The sequence below is a fragment of the Papilio xuthus genome, unplaced genomic scaffold (genome assembly GCF_000836235.2).
Source record: "Papilio xuthus unplaced genomic scaffold, Pxut_1.1 DF825017.1, whole genome shotgun sequence".
Lineage (NCBI taxonomy): Eukaryota > Metazoa > Arthropoda > Insecta > Lepidoptera > Papilionidae > Papilio > Papilio xuthus.
In genome coordinates this window covers 5,515,957-5,533,381 of record NW_013533632.1, presented here as the reverse complement: position 1 = coordinate 5,533,381, position 17,425 = coordinate 5,515,957, and the positions used below count along the sequence as shown (strand labels likewise).

The following is a 17,425-nucleotide window of genomic DNA, read 5'->3' as shown; positions in this document are numbered from 1 at the left end:
ACAAAGGATCCTAAGTTCCAGCATCCAAGATGGCTGTCACTACATGGATGCGCATGTGCGGTGACCTGGCAGCCATCTTGTTCATCTCAAATTGTTCTCGCAAAATCGATGGATGCGCGCGCATGTGCCGTGATAAGGTAGCCATCTTGTTTGAATCGAATACTTCTAGCAAAATCGCTAACATTCATAACAAATTGGAATGTTTTCATGTAATAAAATGAAACCGGCAGTTCTAATAAATGTATATTTCTATAGATGCGTTTTGCAATCTAGCGCTAGGGCAAACAAAGGATCCTAAGTTCCAGCATCCAAGATGGCTGTCACTACATGGATGCGCATGTGCGGTGACCTGGCAGCCATCTTGTTCATCTCAAATGGTTCTCGCAAAATCGATGGATGCGCGCGCATGTGTCGTGATAAGGTAGCCATCTTGTTTGAATCGAATACTTCTAGCAAAATCGCTAACATTCATAACAAATTGGAATGGCAAAATCGATGGATGCGCGCGCATGTGTCGTGATAAGGTAGCCATCTTGTTTGAATCGAATACTTCTAGCAAAATCGCTAACATTCATAACAAATTGGAATGTTTTCATGTAATAAAATGAAACCGGTAGTTCTAATAAATGTATATTTCTATAGATGCGTTTTGCAATCTAGCGCTAGGGCAAACAAAGGATCCTAAGTTCCAGCATCCAAGATGGCTGTAACTACATGGATGCGCATGTGCGGTGACCTGGCAGCCATCTTGTCCATATCAAATTGTTCTCGCAAAATCGATGGATGCGCGCGCATGTGCGGTGATAAAGTAGCCATCTTGATTGAATCGAATACTTCTAGCAAAATCGCTAACATTTATGACAAATTGAAATGTTTTCATGTAATTAAATGAAACCGGCAGTTCTTATAAATGTATATTTTATAGATGCGTTTCGCAATTTAGCGCTAGGGCAAACAAAGGATCTTAGATTCCAGCATCCAAGATGGCTGTCACTACAAGGATGCGCATGTGCGGTGACCTGGCAGCCATCTTGTCCATCTCAAATTGTTCTCGCAAAATCAATAACATGGATGACGTAATAAAAATATTTTCAAATTGCATTAAGATTGAACAAAATTTCAATGTATATCTAAAACATTATTATGAAGGAACAATAAGCATTGCATCAAATGTTTGAGAACAAGATTAACGGCTTGTTATGTGTTTCTTTGTTCAATCATTCAATGAATGACGGAACAAAGAAATGTAACGAAATATTGATCGTGGTATAAAATAATGAAGAAAAGTATTTAAAGAAAAAAACAACATAAAAAAATTAAATAACTAAAAAATAAATAAGAATATGCATTGAAGGTGTCATATGTTAATTCTTACCCAGCAATCGTCTTCGCCCGCCTCTCTGGACTCATCTCAGGATCAGGGGTCGTACTCTCGCTCTGTGATCGACGCCATAACAAATATTTAAGCAGCTTCGCCAACAAAATCAGCTTCTTTAAATTCATCGTGCCAATCCTTCGCTCAGGGAATTTCTTTGGCTATCAGCTCCAAGAAAAGGAAGGGCACGCCCTTCTGAATTAAGGGAACACAATTCGAGACACGACTGCTTTGTAGGCACCGCACCGTCGAAATGAATATTGGATTTCAGCTCTAGGTGCCTGGACGGGTTCGGGCATGCGCAATTCAGCTCGAGGAAAATCAATGATTGTCGAACAAAGGAAACGTACTTACATAACACTTGGACTAGCTTCTACATGCGATTTTGCTTGCACTATTTCATATATTAGAGCCCGAGTTCGTTTTTTTTAATTAAGATTAGACTACTCATATTATAACTTACATCTATGAGGATGTGTGGACACAAATATTGACAATCCATTGCGAAACAAAGGCGTTGCCTATCATTATAGTCTGCAGATATCAAATCATTTTGTGAGATGAAATATAAGAAGGAGGACTGAACGAAATTCAGTTATAAATCTTAATAGATATTACTGTCTGACAAGAGGGTATTTTTTCGCGCATGTTTTTTCTGTTAGCCGTTGATATTAGAAACGCCCTATAAACCACTTAAATATTTCAAAAAGTTTTAAATCATTGGTTGTTTTTTGGTACTAATGAAAACTGATATTGCAGTATACAACTACAACTATAAAATTTATTGCATCGATTTATTGCTGTATAATATTATTTATATTATATTTAAATAAAATTGTTTATTTTGAAAAATAAACCCGGAGTCATATAAATACCAACTCAGTAGTTTTTTTATTCTTGCCTTACAGCATGTATTACATACATATCTTTACACTTAAAATTGTTTAAAGTATTAAAAATTATTTCATAACAAGAAGTATGTTAAATCGCAAAAGTACCTCATAATAAACATATATAGAAATAACGTTTTATATATTTTTTTAAATATGATAAGGAAAAATATTTAATTCAAATTTACATACCTTGCTCATGCGACTTGATGATGGTAGAATAATTTCTAAGAGATTAGCTTGACTGGTCACGTTTCTCATCTTTGTAAGTGGTGGATTCTTACTGGAGTATGAGAACGCCAACCCACGTCTCAAATTCGACCTGCAACATTAAAATAATATCACACTTATGCTTACGTCAGATAGATCGACTCGGTGCACCAAACCTGGTGTGATGACCCCTCATAGAGTAGGGTAGGAACAGAGAGATTTACAGATGTAAAAATTGTACTTGTATCATTATTATCATTAGTCTGTGTCAGTCCACAGATGGGCATAAACCTTCAAGTACTAATATGATTTATGATTTTTATGGAATATGGTGGCATGCGAATATGGTGGTTTGTGCAGGTCATCTGATGTTATCTGATGGTCGTAGGCATCATCGACATGAAAATGAGTGGCAGATGCGTTGCCTACAGTTATAGAACAGAACAGAGCTGTATATTCCCTTTTCCTATACCATCATCAAATCTTCTTCCACCTATGCCTTTACTAGAATTTTGTGGGGAAGAGAACGGGGCATCAGCACACTCATCAGACATTAATACTGCGTTATTGCACTGATCGAGCAGGCCATACTTACATACAAACAGCAGTAGCCCTAGCATTATTACTCTACCATTGTTGAAGTTAAAACTCTACCAATGTAAGCAATAGAACCAAGGTATCCGATACTTTCTGTAGAAATGGTAAACTACAGTGATAGTATGAAGGAATTGTTGGCCCTAGTTTATGTTAAGGTGACTAGAATAGCAGCTACATGTATGATTCAGGATTTGATGAAGGTTCTGGAATATGGGCGACAAACCCTTTTTGTAAGGATTTTGATTCTGACCTTTATTTTAAATATTTAGCAAGTTGGTAAACATGAAAGCCCAAACATGAAACTGACTACTGGATGTGATGTTAGTCATTACTTTGTACCTACCTGCGATGGCGTGTAAACGATCTTCTCAACCTTCTGACAGGATACAAATGAGCAGATTTACTTGAAATGATTTTGTAATTTTTGCAAAAAAAATGTCTAATTCATGAATGACAGCATGGACATGAGGGTATGTCTTTTTATTTGAAAGTAATATGTAATGGAAATGGACTCTGAAATGATATTGCATAATATATATAAATTAATAACTTTTAAAAATATTAACACAAATTATATAGAACATATAATAGACTGTATTAACCATAAAAAGATAACATAAACATATCCTAAGTTAAGAACAAAGTATTCAAAGGAAATACTAGAGAAGTTTTGTGTGATAAGCTTAAAGGCATTTAATAAATAGTTGCCCAATTTATGCTTAAAAAAGAAACTTACGAGACAAAAGTATATAATATTAGAACAATTGTAGGGTGATGTTAAAGAAACTTAGCATAGATTACTGAAAAAAACTTGAACTTAGACGTAAGTAACCGTGGATGACCACTGAATGAACATCCATATAAAATATATATTATCGTTCCTTTCATTCTGTTATTCTCTTTTGAAAAACAGCTATATGTTTTGGTACAAATGTTTAGACAGTGGAAACTTACGTTAACACAATCAAAATAATGTATAAATATGAAAGAATTAAGACTCGTGAGAAAGTGTACGGAAATATTTTATTTCTGCTCTGTCTCATAGTTCGTCAATGAGTTTGTCCTCTATCATTTTACTTGATATGAGACTTACCAAATTTTTCAATCATTTGTTTCATATGAAATTATCCTGTGGGCGTTATAAGGAGTTTAAATGTATATACAAACATGCTTAATAATTTTATTATATACTTTTTTTTCATAAATATATAAATATATACAAGCATAAATTTTTACATTATAGTTTACATATTCTAAAAAGTTTTGTATTATCTCAATTTTACTCATTCTAAAAACCTTTTATAAATACATTATTTTCCTAACACTTATTTAAAGTTAATATATATTTACTTTAATCACAACCATATAGAATATACATATGCATATAGTATATAACAAAATGAAAATGAGATAATAATAATATATAGATTAAATATATCGTTGATTTACTAACTTTTCAAAACTTCCTTTCAATACAAACTTATTTTGGATTCAACTACTATGATATACGAGACACTACAAAAAAGATGCTTTTTAAAATTTTTATTTTCATTTAATTAAATTAATTTATTTAATAAATATATACTGGCTACTAATTCTAGTTAATTAATTTTACTAAGTGTATAAAATACATTATATTTGCAAATAATGTATTTGAAAAAGAGGATAAATTTTAAAATCTACATATCTAAGTATATACACTAATTGTTTATAAATAGTTATAAATATACATATATGAAACAATAAAAACATTACTATTTACATAAATATACACATATTATATATTATAATATTAAAATAATAACAAACAAATAACGTTGAGGTGTTGATCGATGACGAATGTACAAATAAAAATTTCTTAACAAACTTAAAAGTAATAATAAATAAAAAACAAAACTAAAAACTCATAGCAATTTGTGTCGATTAAACATGTCTGTGAGATGTACGAATGATTCCTTAACAAATTAAAAGGGAAAAACAAATTAAACTGCTTTTAACTGAGGTACAATGAAAAAGCTTTAAAAAAACAAAAAACAAGATATTCATTTTAAAATATTAAATATATTAAATTTGTGTTTTGTTGATGAGTCACTTATAGCGTTATATGCAGTTGGCCGAAGTCGGCTAAAGTGTGTAAATATTTACAATTTATACAAATTATTCTAATTTTAATATTTATTTTTGCATAAATATTAATTTAAATTTATTATATCTGACTGACTGTTTTATTTGACTTTGTCCGAGTGGGGTTTCAAAGCCTATAACCACAGGTGGGCACAGTTAATCTATAAGTTAACTTCTATAATCGTTAATTCGTTAATTAAAATATTAAGTTCGTTAATCTTTAAAAGTTAACCATATAAAACTTGTATTGCTTTTGGACTGAGAAAAACAGGTAAACCAAGTAGAAAGAAGAAATATATGCACATTTATTTATTTCTATCTTTCGATGACATGGCATTCACGAATTTACACACTTATTACATATATAAATATTTCTGTCTAAGACATTTTTTAACTTTTTAGCTCATTTTGTTTAGTTCTATCTTTTATGCTTGGTAAGAATTAAAGGCGACTATGGAAGCTGATGATACACAATCTACGGCTGAATGAGCAGCAGCTTAAGTTAGTGTCTAAACAATATTAGTCCATTTGCGTTAAATTGGCAAGGTAAAAAAGCTTGACAAGTGCTTACCCCACGAACTTAATGATCGCCAGCCCGAAGTACGTGTCGAGACGTGCCTTGTACCACTCAACAGATACACAAATGAAGAAATTTTGAACCGCATTGTTACTAGCGATGAAAAATGAATTCTGTTTAAAAACAGCAAGCGCTCAGCAAGTTGGATTCTGGTTCAACACCTAAATAATGTCCTAAACGAAAACTTACCCCTAGAAACATGACAGTCACTGTTTGGAGGTATAGCGCTGTTGCGATTCATCACAACTTCTTACCAAATGGGTTGAGCATTACTGCAGATGTGTACTGTGAAGAACTGAACACAATGATGGAGAAGCTTGCACATCTCCAAAGAGCATTGGTCAATCGCTCGTCTCCGTTGCTCCTGCACGGCAACGCTAGACCTCATACTGCACAGCAGACGGTCTCGAAGTTGCAAGAACTGGGGTTTGAAGCTGTCAGTCATCAGTCCTACTCACCAGGACTTGCGCCTACAGACTACTGCTTTTTCCAGAATTTGGATAATTTCATGACGGGAAAAAATTCATTACCCGAGAGGCAGTACAAAATGCCTTTGAAGAAATTGCTGCCTCCCGTCTAGCTGATTTCTTTAAGAAGGATATCGATAAACTGCCACTGCGTTGGCAAAGATGATTGCATGGGTGATAACTTCGACTAATACAAGTAAAATATACATGAAAAAAAATCGTTTAATTTTTTTCGTACAAAACGACAATTTCATAGGTAAAGGCCTAATATGCATCAAGCTTGCGGGCGCACTTCGCATAAGTCAATTATCAACTCATTCGTTCATTATTCGACGCGCTGACAGTCGCCAAACATAGCCGTACTTATGAGCGTTGAGTGGCGCGTAATTTAAATAAAATGATAGTAAGTCAACAAGTGGGTAATGTTAACGATTAACGGACTAAATTAACGGAAGTTGGATTTAACGAAAGTTAACAAAATCGTTAACCCTTTTTGAAGTTAACTTAAAAGTCAATCCGTTAACTGAAATGTTAACTTCGTTAATTAGCGATTAACGGATTATAGAGTTAATGCCCACCTATGTCTATACCAATTTCACAATCCCGGGGGGCCGGTCAGATAAGTCTCTTTGAAGATATGGTTTCAATACATACATATACAAAACTTGAGATGGACAAAATTTTGTTTAACCTATATTTTACAATTCACTGACCACTATAGAGTTGTCCTAGGGCACTAGGATGTCCATCTTACGTTCAAAATGATTGAATTTCAGGTTACCTCAACTCTCTTTTTATTAAGAGATGTACTAGGTGTATCTTGTAAATTTGTAGCATGGTTTTCCTGCCTAATGTTTCAAGCGCCGTGCTGTAGCTTTTGGTATTAATAGTTCTCATTACTCAGTTACTAAATTGAAACTGAGGTGACATTGAAACACTAATTTGTAATTGCACATTCTCTAATTAAAGCTTTCTAAGCACTACAGCACTGTTATTTTTGAAGATGGTGTTGAGATGTGACTTGGCTTCAGTCAATTAATAGAAATAGTCATGCCTGCTGGGACTGGTGGGGGGATAGCTGGTGCCGCGATGGTCGGGGCTCAAGAAGTGTTGCTGCTGAGCTGCTGCCCTGTTCCGTAGCAACTGCTCTTGGTGCGTTTGATACATCTGCTCTGAAGCCGATTGCGGGCTGTAACACATATCAACAGTGACGTCGCTACAAATTAAACCATTCGTTTAACCCTGTAATGAACGTCAAAAAATTTTAATAGCAAAATTCTCTTATGATTCCTTCAAGTAAGAAAATACTCTTAATTTTTGAGCTATCTATTTTAACGTCACTTTTATTTGCTTAAGTTAGATCTACCCGACTGTAGTTGTAAAAAGAAAAGTTATATTTATATTTACCTAGGAGGATGTCGTGGAGTAGGAGGTTCTACTGTCAAATCAGGTAAGCTGAGCATCGATGCCATTCCGTCCCCTGGCGGAATCACCCGCAGCGTGCTTGGGCTAGCGCTTGCAGCCCTTTTGCCCCGTCGGCCACGGCCGTTCCTCCGATGGCCCGCACGCTCACTTTGGCTACTCTTCGCACTGTAATCACTCATAGCGCTCTGAGCTCGTTCTGCATGCTGCACGAACTGAGTACTATGTGCGCTTTGCACGCTCTTAGATCGTTGGACATGCTGAATATGGGCGCTACGGTTGCTTTGGACACTTTCAGCGCGTGGAACGTGAATTCTACGACCTTTCTTGCCCTTGGAGTCATCAGCGTCACGGCCGAGGACTGCGGCGTCACCGCGTAAACTGGGTAGTAGAGGGAATGGTACCGGAATCGGTATTGGAATACCAACAGCCACCTGTCCAATGAAATAACTTGAATAAAACAAATGAATAAGAAAGTACGACAAATGTAATTACATAATAAATGGTTCTGGCAATGTGCAGTATTCTGTCAGTATGCAGAACGTACTGTGTGACTGTACATCTTTACGGCATCCTTACGAGTCTCCTCTGAAACAGATTACTTACATCTAAGGGTGAGAGTAGGGACGGTATTTGTTTAAAAGCAATGAATGAATTAATAATATAATACATACACTATTATAATACATGATTGATGATACGCCACGCATGTTGGTACATGTATGTTTTATAGTTACCGATTGCTGGGTAATCGAATGCTGACTTTTTGGTTCCTGGGTTATCTGCGGCTCCGATGGTGGTCTCGGATTGCAGTACACCCGATTAGCCGTAGACTGCGCTACCGGGTTCGAAATTGCGACACTTCGCAAAGGTGGTCCCTCAACTATAGATACCCTGACCGGTTCCACTATAACTGGTGGCTGATTCAAAGGTTCTACCATTAGCGAAGGAATTTCATCCTCCATCATTGACTGAGGCATAATTGGTTCTTGGATGGTTGGTCCTCGGATTATCGCTTCGTGTATCATCGATGGCTGTAGCGCTAGTTGGTGAATCACCCCTGTCCTTATTACCGGTTGCTGCAGAGCTGGAGGTTGAAGCACGGGCGATCTGCTTATTTGAGGCGATACATATGGTGGTGGTATCAGCGATGACGGTAATGGTGACTCAGCATCCTCATCATCCGATATGTCATCATTGAATGTATCTGAAAGTTTGTCTCGTTAACATCATGAAAGAAACAAGATCAGTGCATGCTTTCAATTATTGGAATAAACATCGAAAATGTAATCCACGTTTTGAAATTGTCTCTTTGATTGTGGGTTTCCACTGATGGAAATTTGACAAAAAGTGTCGATAGATATTGTTATGTAACGTAATGTAATACCTTCCGATTCCAACTTTTCAAAGGGAATCTCAATGGAGTCGCTCGGGCAGTACAGTCCCCGGCTGGTACTTGGCTGTGGATCGTCGCGTGACGTGGCACTACCAAGAAAAATACAATTTTAAAAAATGTGTCGGAGCATTTAATAATTATCTTACGTATATCTTTTTGTCGTTATTACTAAGTAGATCTCTAATAAAGGAAATAGTTTTACTGTTTTTTCTCATATTAGACTGAAATAGACCACAAGATACTGAAAAGGCGGACACGAATAGGCGGGCCCACTAGTCTTATTGTATTTTAGTTTTACTTGATTGACATTATTTGACCTTCTTGATAATTGAAGAGTGAGGGTTTTCAGAACTCCATGTGTTAGAGTGTGGTGTTGTATTTACCTGGCAGACTTTTGGAGACTGGACATGCGGGATGTACGAGAACTCCCAGCAGTGGTAGAAGAGTATCTACGAAGGAATGGATTCCGCCAGCGTCGTGCTGCGTCTATGTTGCCAGCGAGTATGGCTTCAGTTACTATAAAATAATTTTGTTAATACATTAATTTTCCACATTTGAGAATACTGCGACTGTGCACTTTTTAGTTCTTTTGATGTAGCACTTTTATACCTTCGTTTCTTTATTTTTAATACGTGTAATCTATTTCTAACTTGGTTATATTAAAAAAAATAATCTGGTATTGCCAAGATCAGTAGTCTTGTGATCGCAATTTTGTTTTTACTAGCAGATAATTATTTCGTCTGTACAGTAATATTGTAATAATACAAAGGGTGTATGGATAAATTACTTTGGTATGGGTCCTCCGGAATGTTCATCATGTCGTACTCGTGGTCTCTGGTCATTCTGCCGTGCAGCATGATAGCTGCCCACTCTCGAGCCTCCTTCTCAATGGCTACTTCTTCTGGAGTCATTCTCCTCTGATAAAATAAAAAACTAATGTCAATTGATTTCTTCATTTTCTTAAAAAATACCAACAATGTTTATTTAACTATCGATTCCCACATTATGCTGTAGCAAGATTTTTACTTATTTTCATGATTTTCTCTAAAAAATCTTCAGGAACTTAGTCGATCAAGCAATTTTTACAAAAATTAAAAATATTTTTAGTAATTCTAAAAAGGCGCCCTCTATATTTGTCATAGTATTTTATTAAGGGGTCTAAAGTAACAAGGAGGGTTCGTAGTCGACATTGTGTCGCGTGCCGTTAGAGTTTCTAGCTTATGTCGATAGATGGCTGTAAAACTGCTAAATATATTACATTAGTTGGCATTTTTACTACATATTTTATATGAATTTAAATTCAATACTTCTTGTTATACTATAATACCCCAGCGGCGAAAATTGTGTAAAATTATGCATAAGAGTTAACAGTACAGAGAAGGATATACTAAGGTCTATTAAAAAACTTCATTCTCAGCATAGTAGCATTATTTGAAGTATTCCATATTTGTGCCTAGTTGTAGGGAAAATGTTATAGCTTTTAAAACAACGCTTTAATTTTATGCGGTTATGTAATAAATTTCCCAATTTAATTAGATTAAAAATAATTTTTATACCATTTTCAAGGAGTCTTCGGCGGATTCTGGTACGCCTTCTTTTCGCTGGCCATAAATAATAACAAGTTCGTAGCTTATTTTGGCTTCTTTTATTTTGTGATCCCAAGTTTGGAGCAAACTTGTCTGCAATGATTAAAAATTAGAAAAAAATACTCAGTTATAAAAAATATATTTTTATTTGGTAATAACCACTTACTTTCAGTGCCATTTGATTTTTTTCCTCTTTCGAGGATTCAGATAATGTAAAACTATGGTAAGATGAATGAAAATCATCGACGGCAACAAATATTAAAGATACCACATCTTTTGTGCCGCTTTTGTACTTCGGATAAAAGTGTAAACGGTCCAACATATATTTCGGTCTAAAAACAATAAATTAAGGGTTAATTATCGAACATAAACTATAAAACTACCAAGATTTTAAGAAGATATCGATAAGCAGTTGACAAACTTTACCTTATCATTTTGTACTTATAAGGGCTGCCTTTAGGCATCTTTTTGCAAATAAGCATCATATCCGTGAATAAAAAGACACACACGTCGATCTGTAAATAAAATTACTTATTTTTAATTTCCATATATAAAACCAAAGTTATAATGCTAAAAAAACATGCGCTAAAAGTGTACGAAATTCGCAAACGAGCAGCTAAGAAATACAAAAAATACATTATATAATATATACAAATATAGAAGTAAAGTTAATTTCAACTTAAATAGGCATTAGTTTCTATAACACTAGAATTATATATAAAAAAATGCTAATATAGTAATTAACGCAAGCCGCGTCCGGTGTAACCAGGGTTTTTCCTGATCCGAGAGAACACAAGATTCAGTTGTCTTTTTTCTTGCCTCTTTGTTGATGTTATCTTTGAATCGCAGGTCCCCGCTGAATATCATGCACCGATTTACATCCAACATGATATGGATCATCGGGGCCTGCAGATCTAATTGGCAATACAGTTTATAACATCGCTCCATTTCCTCATCTTTAAATTCCTGAAAGTTATACATTATATACTATACATTTAATTTTTATTCTCGATAATATATAATGAATATAAGTTGAAGGCTAAGTAACACAAAAGTTAAAAAAAAATGTAAAAATAAAATAATAATACGGTTTTATGTCACTTGAACATCAGTGTAGGTTTTTAATAAATGTGGGAAATAGTTTTGCTTTCGTTTCGTTTATTATTGAAAAAAAAACATTTCGTGGATTATTTTAGGTACGTAATGAGAAATTATTATAAATATTCTTACCAATTCGTATGCATCAATCGAGTTAGCCAGTGTCGTTATCTTGTCCTTTTCTTCGCGTTGTCGTATGCAGCGGTTGATATTCTGCACGAAGCTTTTGACAGTTGTTTCCTGTGCGACCATGGGAATGCTTTATTAAACTCTGTATACAATACATTGTTCCCCGAGGAATATTTTCTTCTTTTCATCATTTCTTTTTTAAACAAGACGGGGAAAAGGATTGTAATACACTTAGTAATCAGACGTCATGAATAATATTTCGTTCAGTCGTTGTTTGAGGATGTGGTATTTAACCGGACGAGTCGGCAACGGATGTTGTTAGTAAAGCAGTGGTTAGAGTAAATTTTTAATGCCTGGTCCTAATAAAAGCTATCTCTATTTTATATTTGAAATAGTTCAAGTTAAATGTGTTCTATGTTAAGTGGGAAATCTATATTTATAACCGAAAACTTACCATAGAAATAATAAGTTCGCGTGCCGTGTCTTTTTCAGTGTAATGGTGTATTCGGTTTATAATTAATGAATATTTAGTAATACGTTGCATTGGTTTTGCCAGCATGTCTGCCAGTTGGAGTCTGAAATAATCAACATTAATAAGCAAAAAGTCTTATTACTTATAAATTTTAAATTGACTATTATTTGTAAAAAAAAAAGAAACAAATTGTATAAAATAAACCTCTAAAATGTATATTTTTTCATTTTATTTATTTACCTGATTAAAAAAATCTTTACTTACCGGTTGATCTCCTTCTGTTTATGACACCATGATAGATATGACATGAATTCCGTATTACTAGAGAGAGATCGAAGATATTCAACGGCTCTTGATTGGTCCATCAAATATATCTCGTATGATTGTAAGTATTCATCGATGTTGTGAAAACCTTCATACATCAGCTCTGGATTTAATCTGGAATATCATTGGTATATGTGATTTGTAAACTATTTGATCCTTGCAAAGTAACATTTTTTTATATCATAAGGTGATAACGAGCGAGCGGCCACCTGAAATCGCTCCGCGACATACGCAAATACATATGCGTTGCCTACCTTTAATCGTCGGAGGAGAGGATGCACAGAAAGAAAATAATTTCCCTTCCCATGCATCCTCTCATTCGGAAAGTCCACTTCCACTTCCCATCCTTTCCTTATAAGGAAAAGGGTGGTAAGGGAAAGAGGATATCAAATGTCTCCATCCGTTGAACACAGTTTGTTTCTAATTAATGTTTCCCTTTAGATTATTAAGACGTTATTTTAGTATTCAGGGTTTTAAATATACATATTTATTTAAGGTACAACAAAACAATATCATCTGCTTTACTATTTACTTAACTTAAAAGATGTATTTTAAATAATAACTTACGGTCCACCAGTTTCTACACTCTCCAAGATCATAGGGTAGAAAGTGGCGTCCCAGAACTCAAGGCTGGCATTATACAAGTCCGGAATATTTGAAAAGAGTCGTTGTGTATCCACGTCTAGCATAAAATTAGATTCTTGAAGAGCGTGCGCTGCCGCCATAAACACCTGAAAAATTGCCCTTCAATGGTATTTTCTAAATTTCAAAATTATACTAATCACTAAGTATTTAAAGGAAAAATTGCATATTTAAGTAGCCTGCTTCCGCTTCTTTAGGACATCGACTTTTAATTTACGTTTGAGAGATACGCTATTTTACTTTAATTGAATGTGTAAAATATGATTTAATGCCTCTAGACTAAACAGAATGGGTGTTTAGCAACCAGTTAAGTATAATTTGAAAATTAAAGCTATTGATTTGTACAGTCGTTTAATTAAACGCTTTATTAATTACCGTAAAAAAAAAAATTTCGACGAATCGTACTAAATTATATCCAAATCTGTTCTGTCTATTTAGTGACTCAACATTCGACTTTTTAATATAAAGCGTAGCTGATGTTAAGTTGCTGTATTTCTTGCTATTGAGCACGGATAAGTAGAAAGTCAAGTAATTAAGTGGCGCAAAAAGCAGAGCATTGAATGTCGTACAGTTTTTTTCTCTCCAGTCTGTATTTTTACTCAAGCGATGTGTCTGTTATGTTGTATTGTAATGTGTTTTTAATAATTACGGTACTGCTTTAAAACAATGCAAAATGAAACGTGTACTTTAATTTATTATGGATATAAATTGGAAGTTATGATCGTGTATTTCTATTGTCGTAGCACATGGATATAAGAACTCTACTGTTATTTCTTTTTTTCCAAAGCTAATGAAGATCAACGGGAGTATTGTATCTACACAGACGCTACGACAGTGGAGACCCACCGTATTTGGATATTATATTGTGCTCACATTTAGATTACCTAAATTTTGCCTTTGTTTGCTGTACAATAGTTAATGGAGTTCGCAATAGGCTGAATAAAAAATGCTATAAAAGCAGTCGTAAACAAACAGGTCAGTTGGCCGCTGCAAAAAATATGTGTGTAAAGGCACGGAAGAGTCACGGTTAAGTGGTACCAAAACCCTAACCGTAACCAATTTTAATGCTTAATATGATTGAAAATGTTATTTGAATAGCATCACCTTTAGACTTACTGATAGACTTGTTTTGCTTGAATCGTTGTTTTTAATCTGATATTTAATTTTAACATTAAAAGGCATTTTAATAATAGTAGAACTTACCTCAACAAGAGATTTGAGGTGCCTAATGTAATCCGCCTCCGTGTTGACAAGCTCGCGTATAACGGCTTGTCGTGACTCCTCGGACGGTGGCAAATTACCTGTACAACGAGTATTCATGTAAGTGTGTGTTTCCATTGCCGAAAAATTGCATAAACGTATCGTTATCTACGACGATTTCAAATACAATGAGTGGGATGACAATTTGTTTGTGAATATGTTTTGTCGGTGAAAAACCGCAGTAATACTTTTGCTATAAACTAAGAATACTCATATATAAGACGGTACTATAGAAGGTAAGATTTTTTTAATATGTATTTCTAATTTGTTTGGTGAGGCGCATAATAAAGAATGATAAGGGCTGGTTGTTGTGGACGAAAGATGGATTATTTGTAAGGGAGCCTTTGGGTTGCTTTGTACAGGTACTTTGACTGGTCGAGTCCTACAAGGGTACTACGAATATCTACGATATTGTATATTTTTTTTAGAAGATGTTAATAAGATAAATAAAGTGTGTCACTTTTCTTTCATAAAGTATTATAACTTTAAATTGTCTTGATCTATTGTTTTAACACTATCGCTTATCTTAGATAAACGTAAAGATATGAGTTTTAACCAAATTTTTGCTAAATACTGCTTAGACTATGAGGTGTGTGTGGATTACTTAGACAAATGGAAGTTTTATGCACGATCATAATATCAGTAGTACTCTATTTATAAACAGGCACTGTTGTGCATTATATCCATCGTAAAAACCCGCGAATCTCATATTGGGTGATATTGATTGTACGAAAATATGTCTCAATTTGATCGATGTGAAGTTAAATTGAGCGTCAACGATGACAAAATAATATTATATTGAAGAAAAATTAGCTTAAATATAGCGTTACTTGTTGATGTTACTGCAATTATTCCGAAAATGATTTAGGGGTACAAAGGACATGCTGTGGTGTATCATGGTTGAAAAGAAATTAGCTGTTCAGAGGTTGAAAAACAAATGCAGCAGCACCGAAAGCAGTGAAAATTTAAGAAGGGTCTACGAAAAAAAAATGAGAATTTCTCGTCAAAGTTGGGACTACTCGAGGTCCAATGCGACAAACTTTATTACCCACACTGAATCTTACTAATTTTAGTAATATTTATTTCATATTAAATTTCTTTTCGATGTAAATATTACTAGAGTTTTGAGTTGAAAATTTTCAAAACTTCCAACTTGTACTCAATCAACTTAATTTTGCTAATCACCTTTAAAAAGGAAAAAAAATTGGACCACAGAAAAGGGCATACACAAAGAAAGGCACTTAAGCACCAAATTGCGGAATTCCTACAAATTAATCACTCAAAGCGTAAGAGAAATTTCATTTTAAACGATAGCGTATTTATTACGAGATGGGGGAAGAGCTTGGTATCAATGTCTCTTTGTGTAGTTAGCCTTGGTGACTGTGAAGCCTGTTCTTATGAAAGTAGTGCCTTCGGCATTAAAAGGTATTCAGGTATTATGATTTTTTCTTGACCGATCTCCGCTAATATATACATATAACATTTTCGCTTACACACATAAAAATTTTCGAGTCGGGGCACTTTATTCCCTACCCACCAAACTATTGTATGACGCTTTAAAAACTAGCAAATTAAGTATGATAAATGCTAATGCACTTATAATTTCTGTATCTTTCGTAAGTGGGTGGGGAATTTAATTCTTTTACCATTTATTTGATGGGATTGATCCGTCGAATAGACGGAAAGCCATTTTTCAAACCTATGAGTTCAAGTGCAGTCAACAAAAAATGTTATGCCACAGACTAATTTACAGAATTAACGCACGAATAAACTTCGTATCGAACTCAAAAGTTCACTGATTGCTCGCGCACACACATGTTACAAACCGACACGTACTATTTGTATGACTTTAAATAAAGTTTTGAAACATTACGTCAAACAAAAATACAGATTCGCATACAAATATCTTTAAAGTTATAAACATGTTTCATTCGTGTGTACACTTACATGAACACATAGTTAAACAAACACTTTTAAATCTGTTTCCTCTTGATGGTGTTTGCGTTTAATTTATTTCGGATGTGAAGCTTTCTCGTTCAAACTCTTAAAAAATTGTTATGAAAGTACGAAATAGTATTTCAAAGGCCAAAGTATAAATGTTACTACCATTATATAAAGATATATTAAGTACTAGCTGTGCCCGCGACTTCGTCCGCGTGAAATGCTGTCTTCGAGCAGCGTGCGGTACTGTACAGTACTTGGAAATTGCAACATTACTTAATTTGTAAAATTAAAGATTTTTTCTAAAACAAATGTAGCCTAAGTTACTCTTTATTAAATTTCATTTAAATCGGTGCAGAAGTTTTTTGCGCGGGAGACTGTTCTGTTACTGTTTAATTACATCCTTTTCCACACAATCCTTCCATATTTCCTTTGTTCGGCACCTAATTATAGCATAAATTCAAAAAAATATAATCCATTTTTAATACTTACATTTCGCGTAATACTGGTGCATTTCATCAGGCCGTTCGGCCCAATGCAGGTACTCCAGAGACTGGTCTGGGAGGGTGACAGCCGCGAAGCCATGAAGAGGCGGTACCCCGTGCAACGTGAAGTCATCGAGCTTGGCTTCTAGCTCGAAATTTGGCTAATAACATAAAATATGGATAAATAACATTTATTTATATTTCTAAGACCAGTCCAGTATGTTTATTCCATGGGGACTGACTCAAATACTCAAATAAATAAATAAATAAATATGAGTCACGTTACTAGTTAATTTGCTTGTGTATTTGTCTGTCTTGTCTGTCCACCGAAAAGTATTTCATATTCATACAACAATGATGGTAAATGACAGCAGCATTCTAGATCGTCATAATTCAGTTTAAAATAAGCACATCAAAACTAAACTACGTC

The 17,425-nt window shown here is 34.5% G+C and overlaps 1 protein-coding gene across 4 annotated transcripts in view; it reads right to left on the bottom strand.

Moving 5' to 3' along the window:
- Positions 1-17,425, bottom strand: part of LOC106126348 (uncharacterized) — a 39,529-nt gene that overhangs the window by 3,515 nt on the left and 18,589 nt on the right. Inside the window, exons 5-22 of one of the 4 annotated variants that reach the window (XM_013323961.1) lie at positions 17,003-17,156; positions 14,513-14,610; positions 13,235-13,398; positions 12,608-12,781; positions 12,326-12,446; positions 11,875-11,982; positions 11,464-11,610; positions 11,071-11,159; positions 10,811-10,976; positions 10,615-10,737; positions 9,846-9,975; positions 9,442-9,574; positions 9,050-9,147; positions 8,400-8,869; positions 7,648-8,096; positions 7,295-7,429; positions 2,458-2,587; positions 1,376-1,437 (exon numbers count right to left, since the gene is read on the bottom strand). In XM_013323961.1, coding sequence (XP_013179415.1) covers positions 1,376-1,437; positions 2,458-2,587; positions 7,295-7,429; positions 7,648-8,096; positions 8,400-8,869; positions 9,050-9,147; positions 9,442-9,574; positions 9,846-9,975; positions 10,615-10,737; positions 10,811-10,976; positions 11,071-11,159; positions 11,464-11,610; positions 11,875-11,982; positions 12,326-12,446; positions 12,608-12,781; positions 13,235-13,398; positions 14,513-14,610; positions 17,003-17,156 — 2,951 coding nt within the window. Of the gene's footprint in view, positions 1-1,375; positions 1,438-2,457; positions 2,588-7,021; positions 7,430-7,647; positions 8,097-8,399; positions 8,870-9,049; positions 9,148-9,441; positions 9,575-9,845; positions 9,976-10,614; positions 10,738-10,810; positions 10,977-11,070; positions 11,160-11,463; positions 11,611-11,874; positions 11,983-12,325; positions 12,447-12,607; positions 12,782-13,234; positions 13,399-14,512; positions 14,611-17,002; positions 17,157-17,425 lie in introns of those variants that run through there. The other 3 variants (XM_013323963.1, XM_013323962.1, XR_001228341.1) reach the window with 3 other exon arrangements.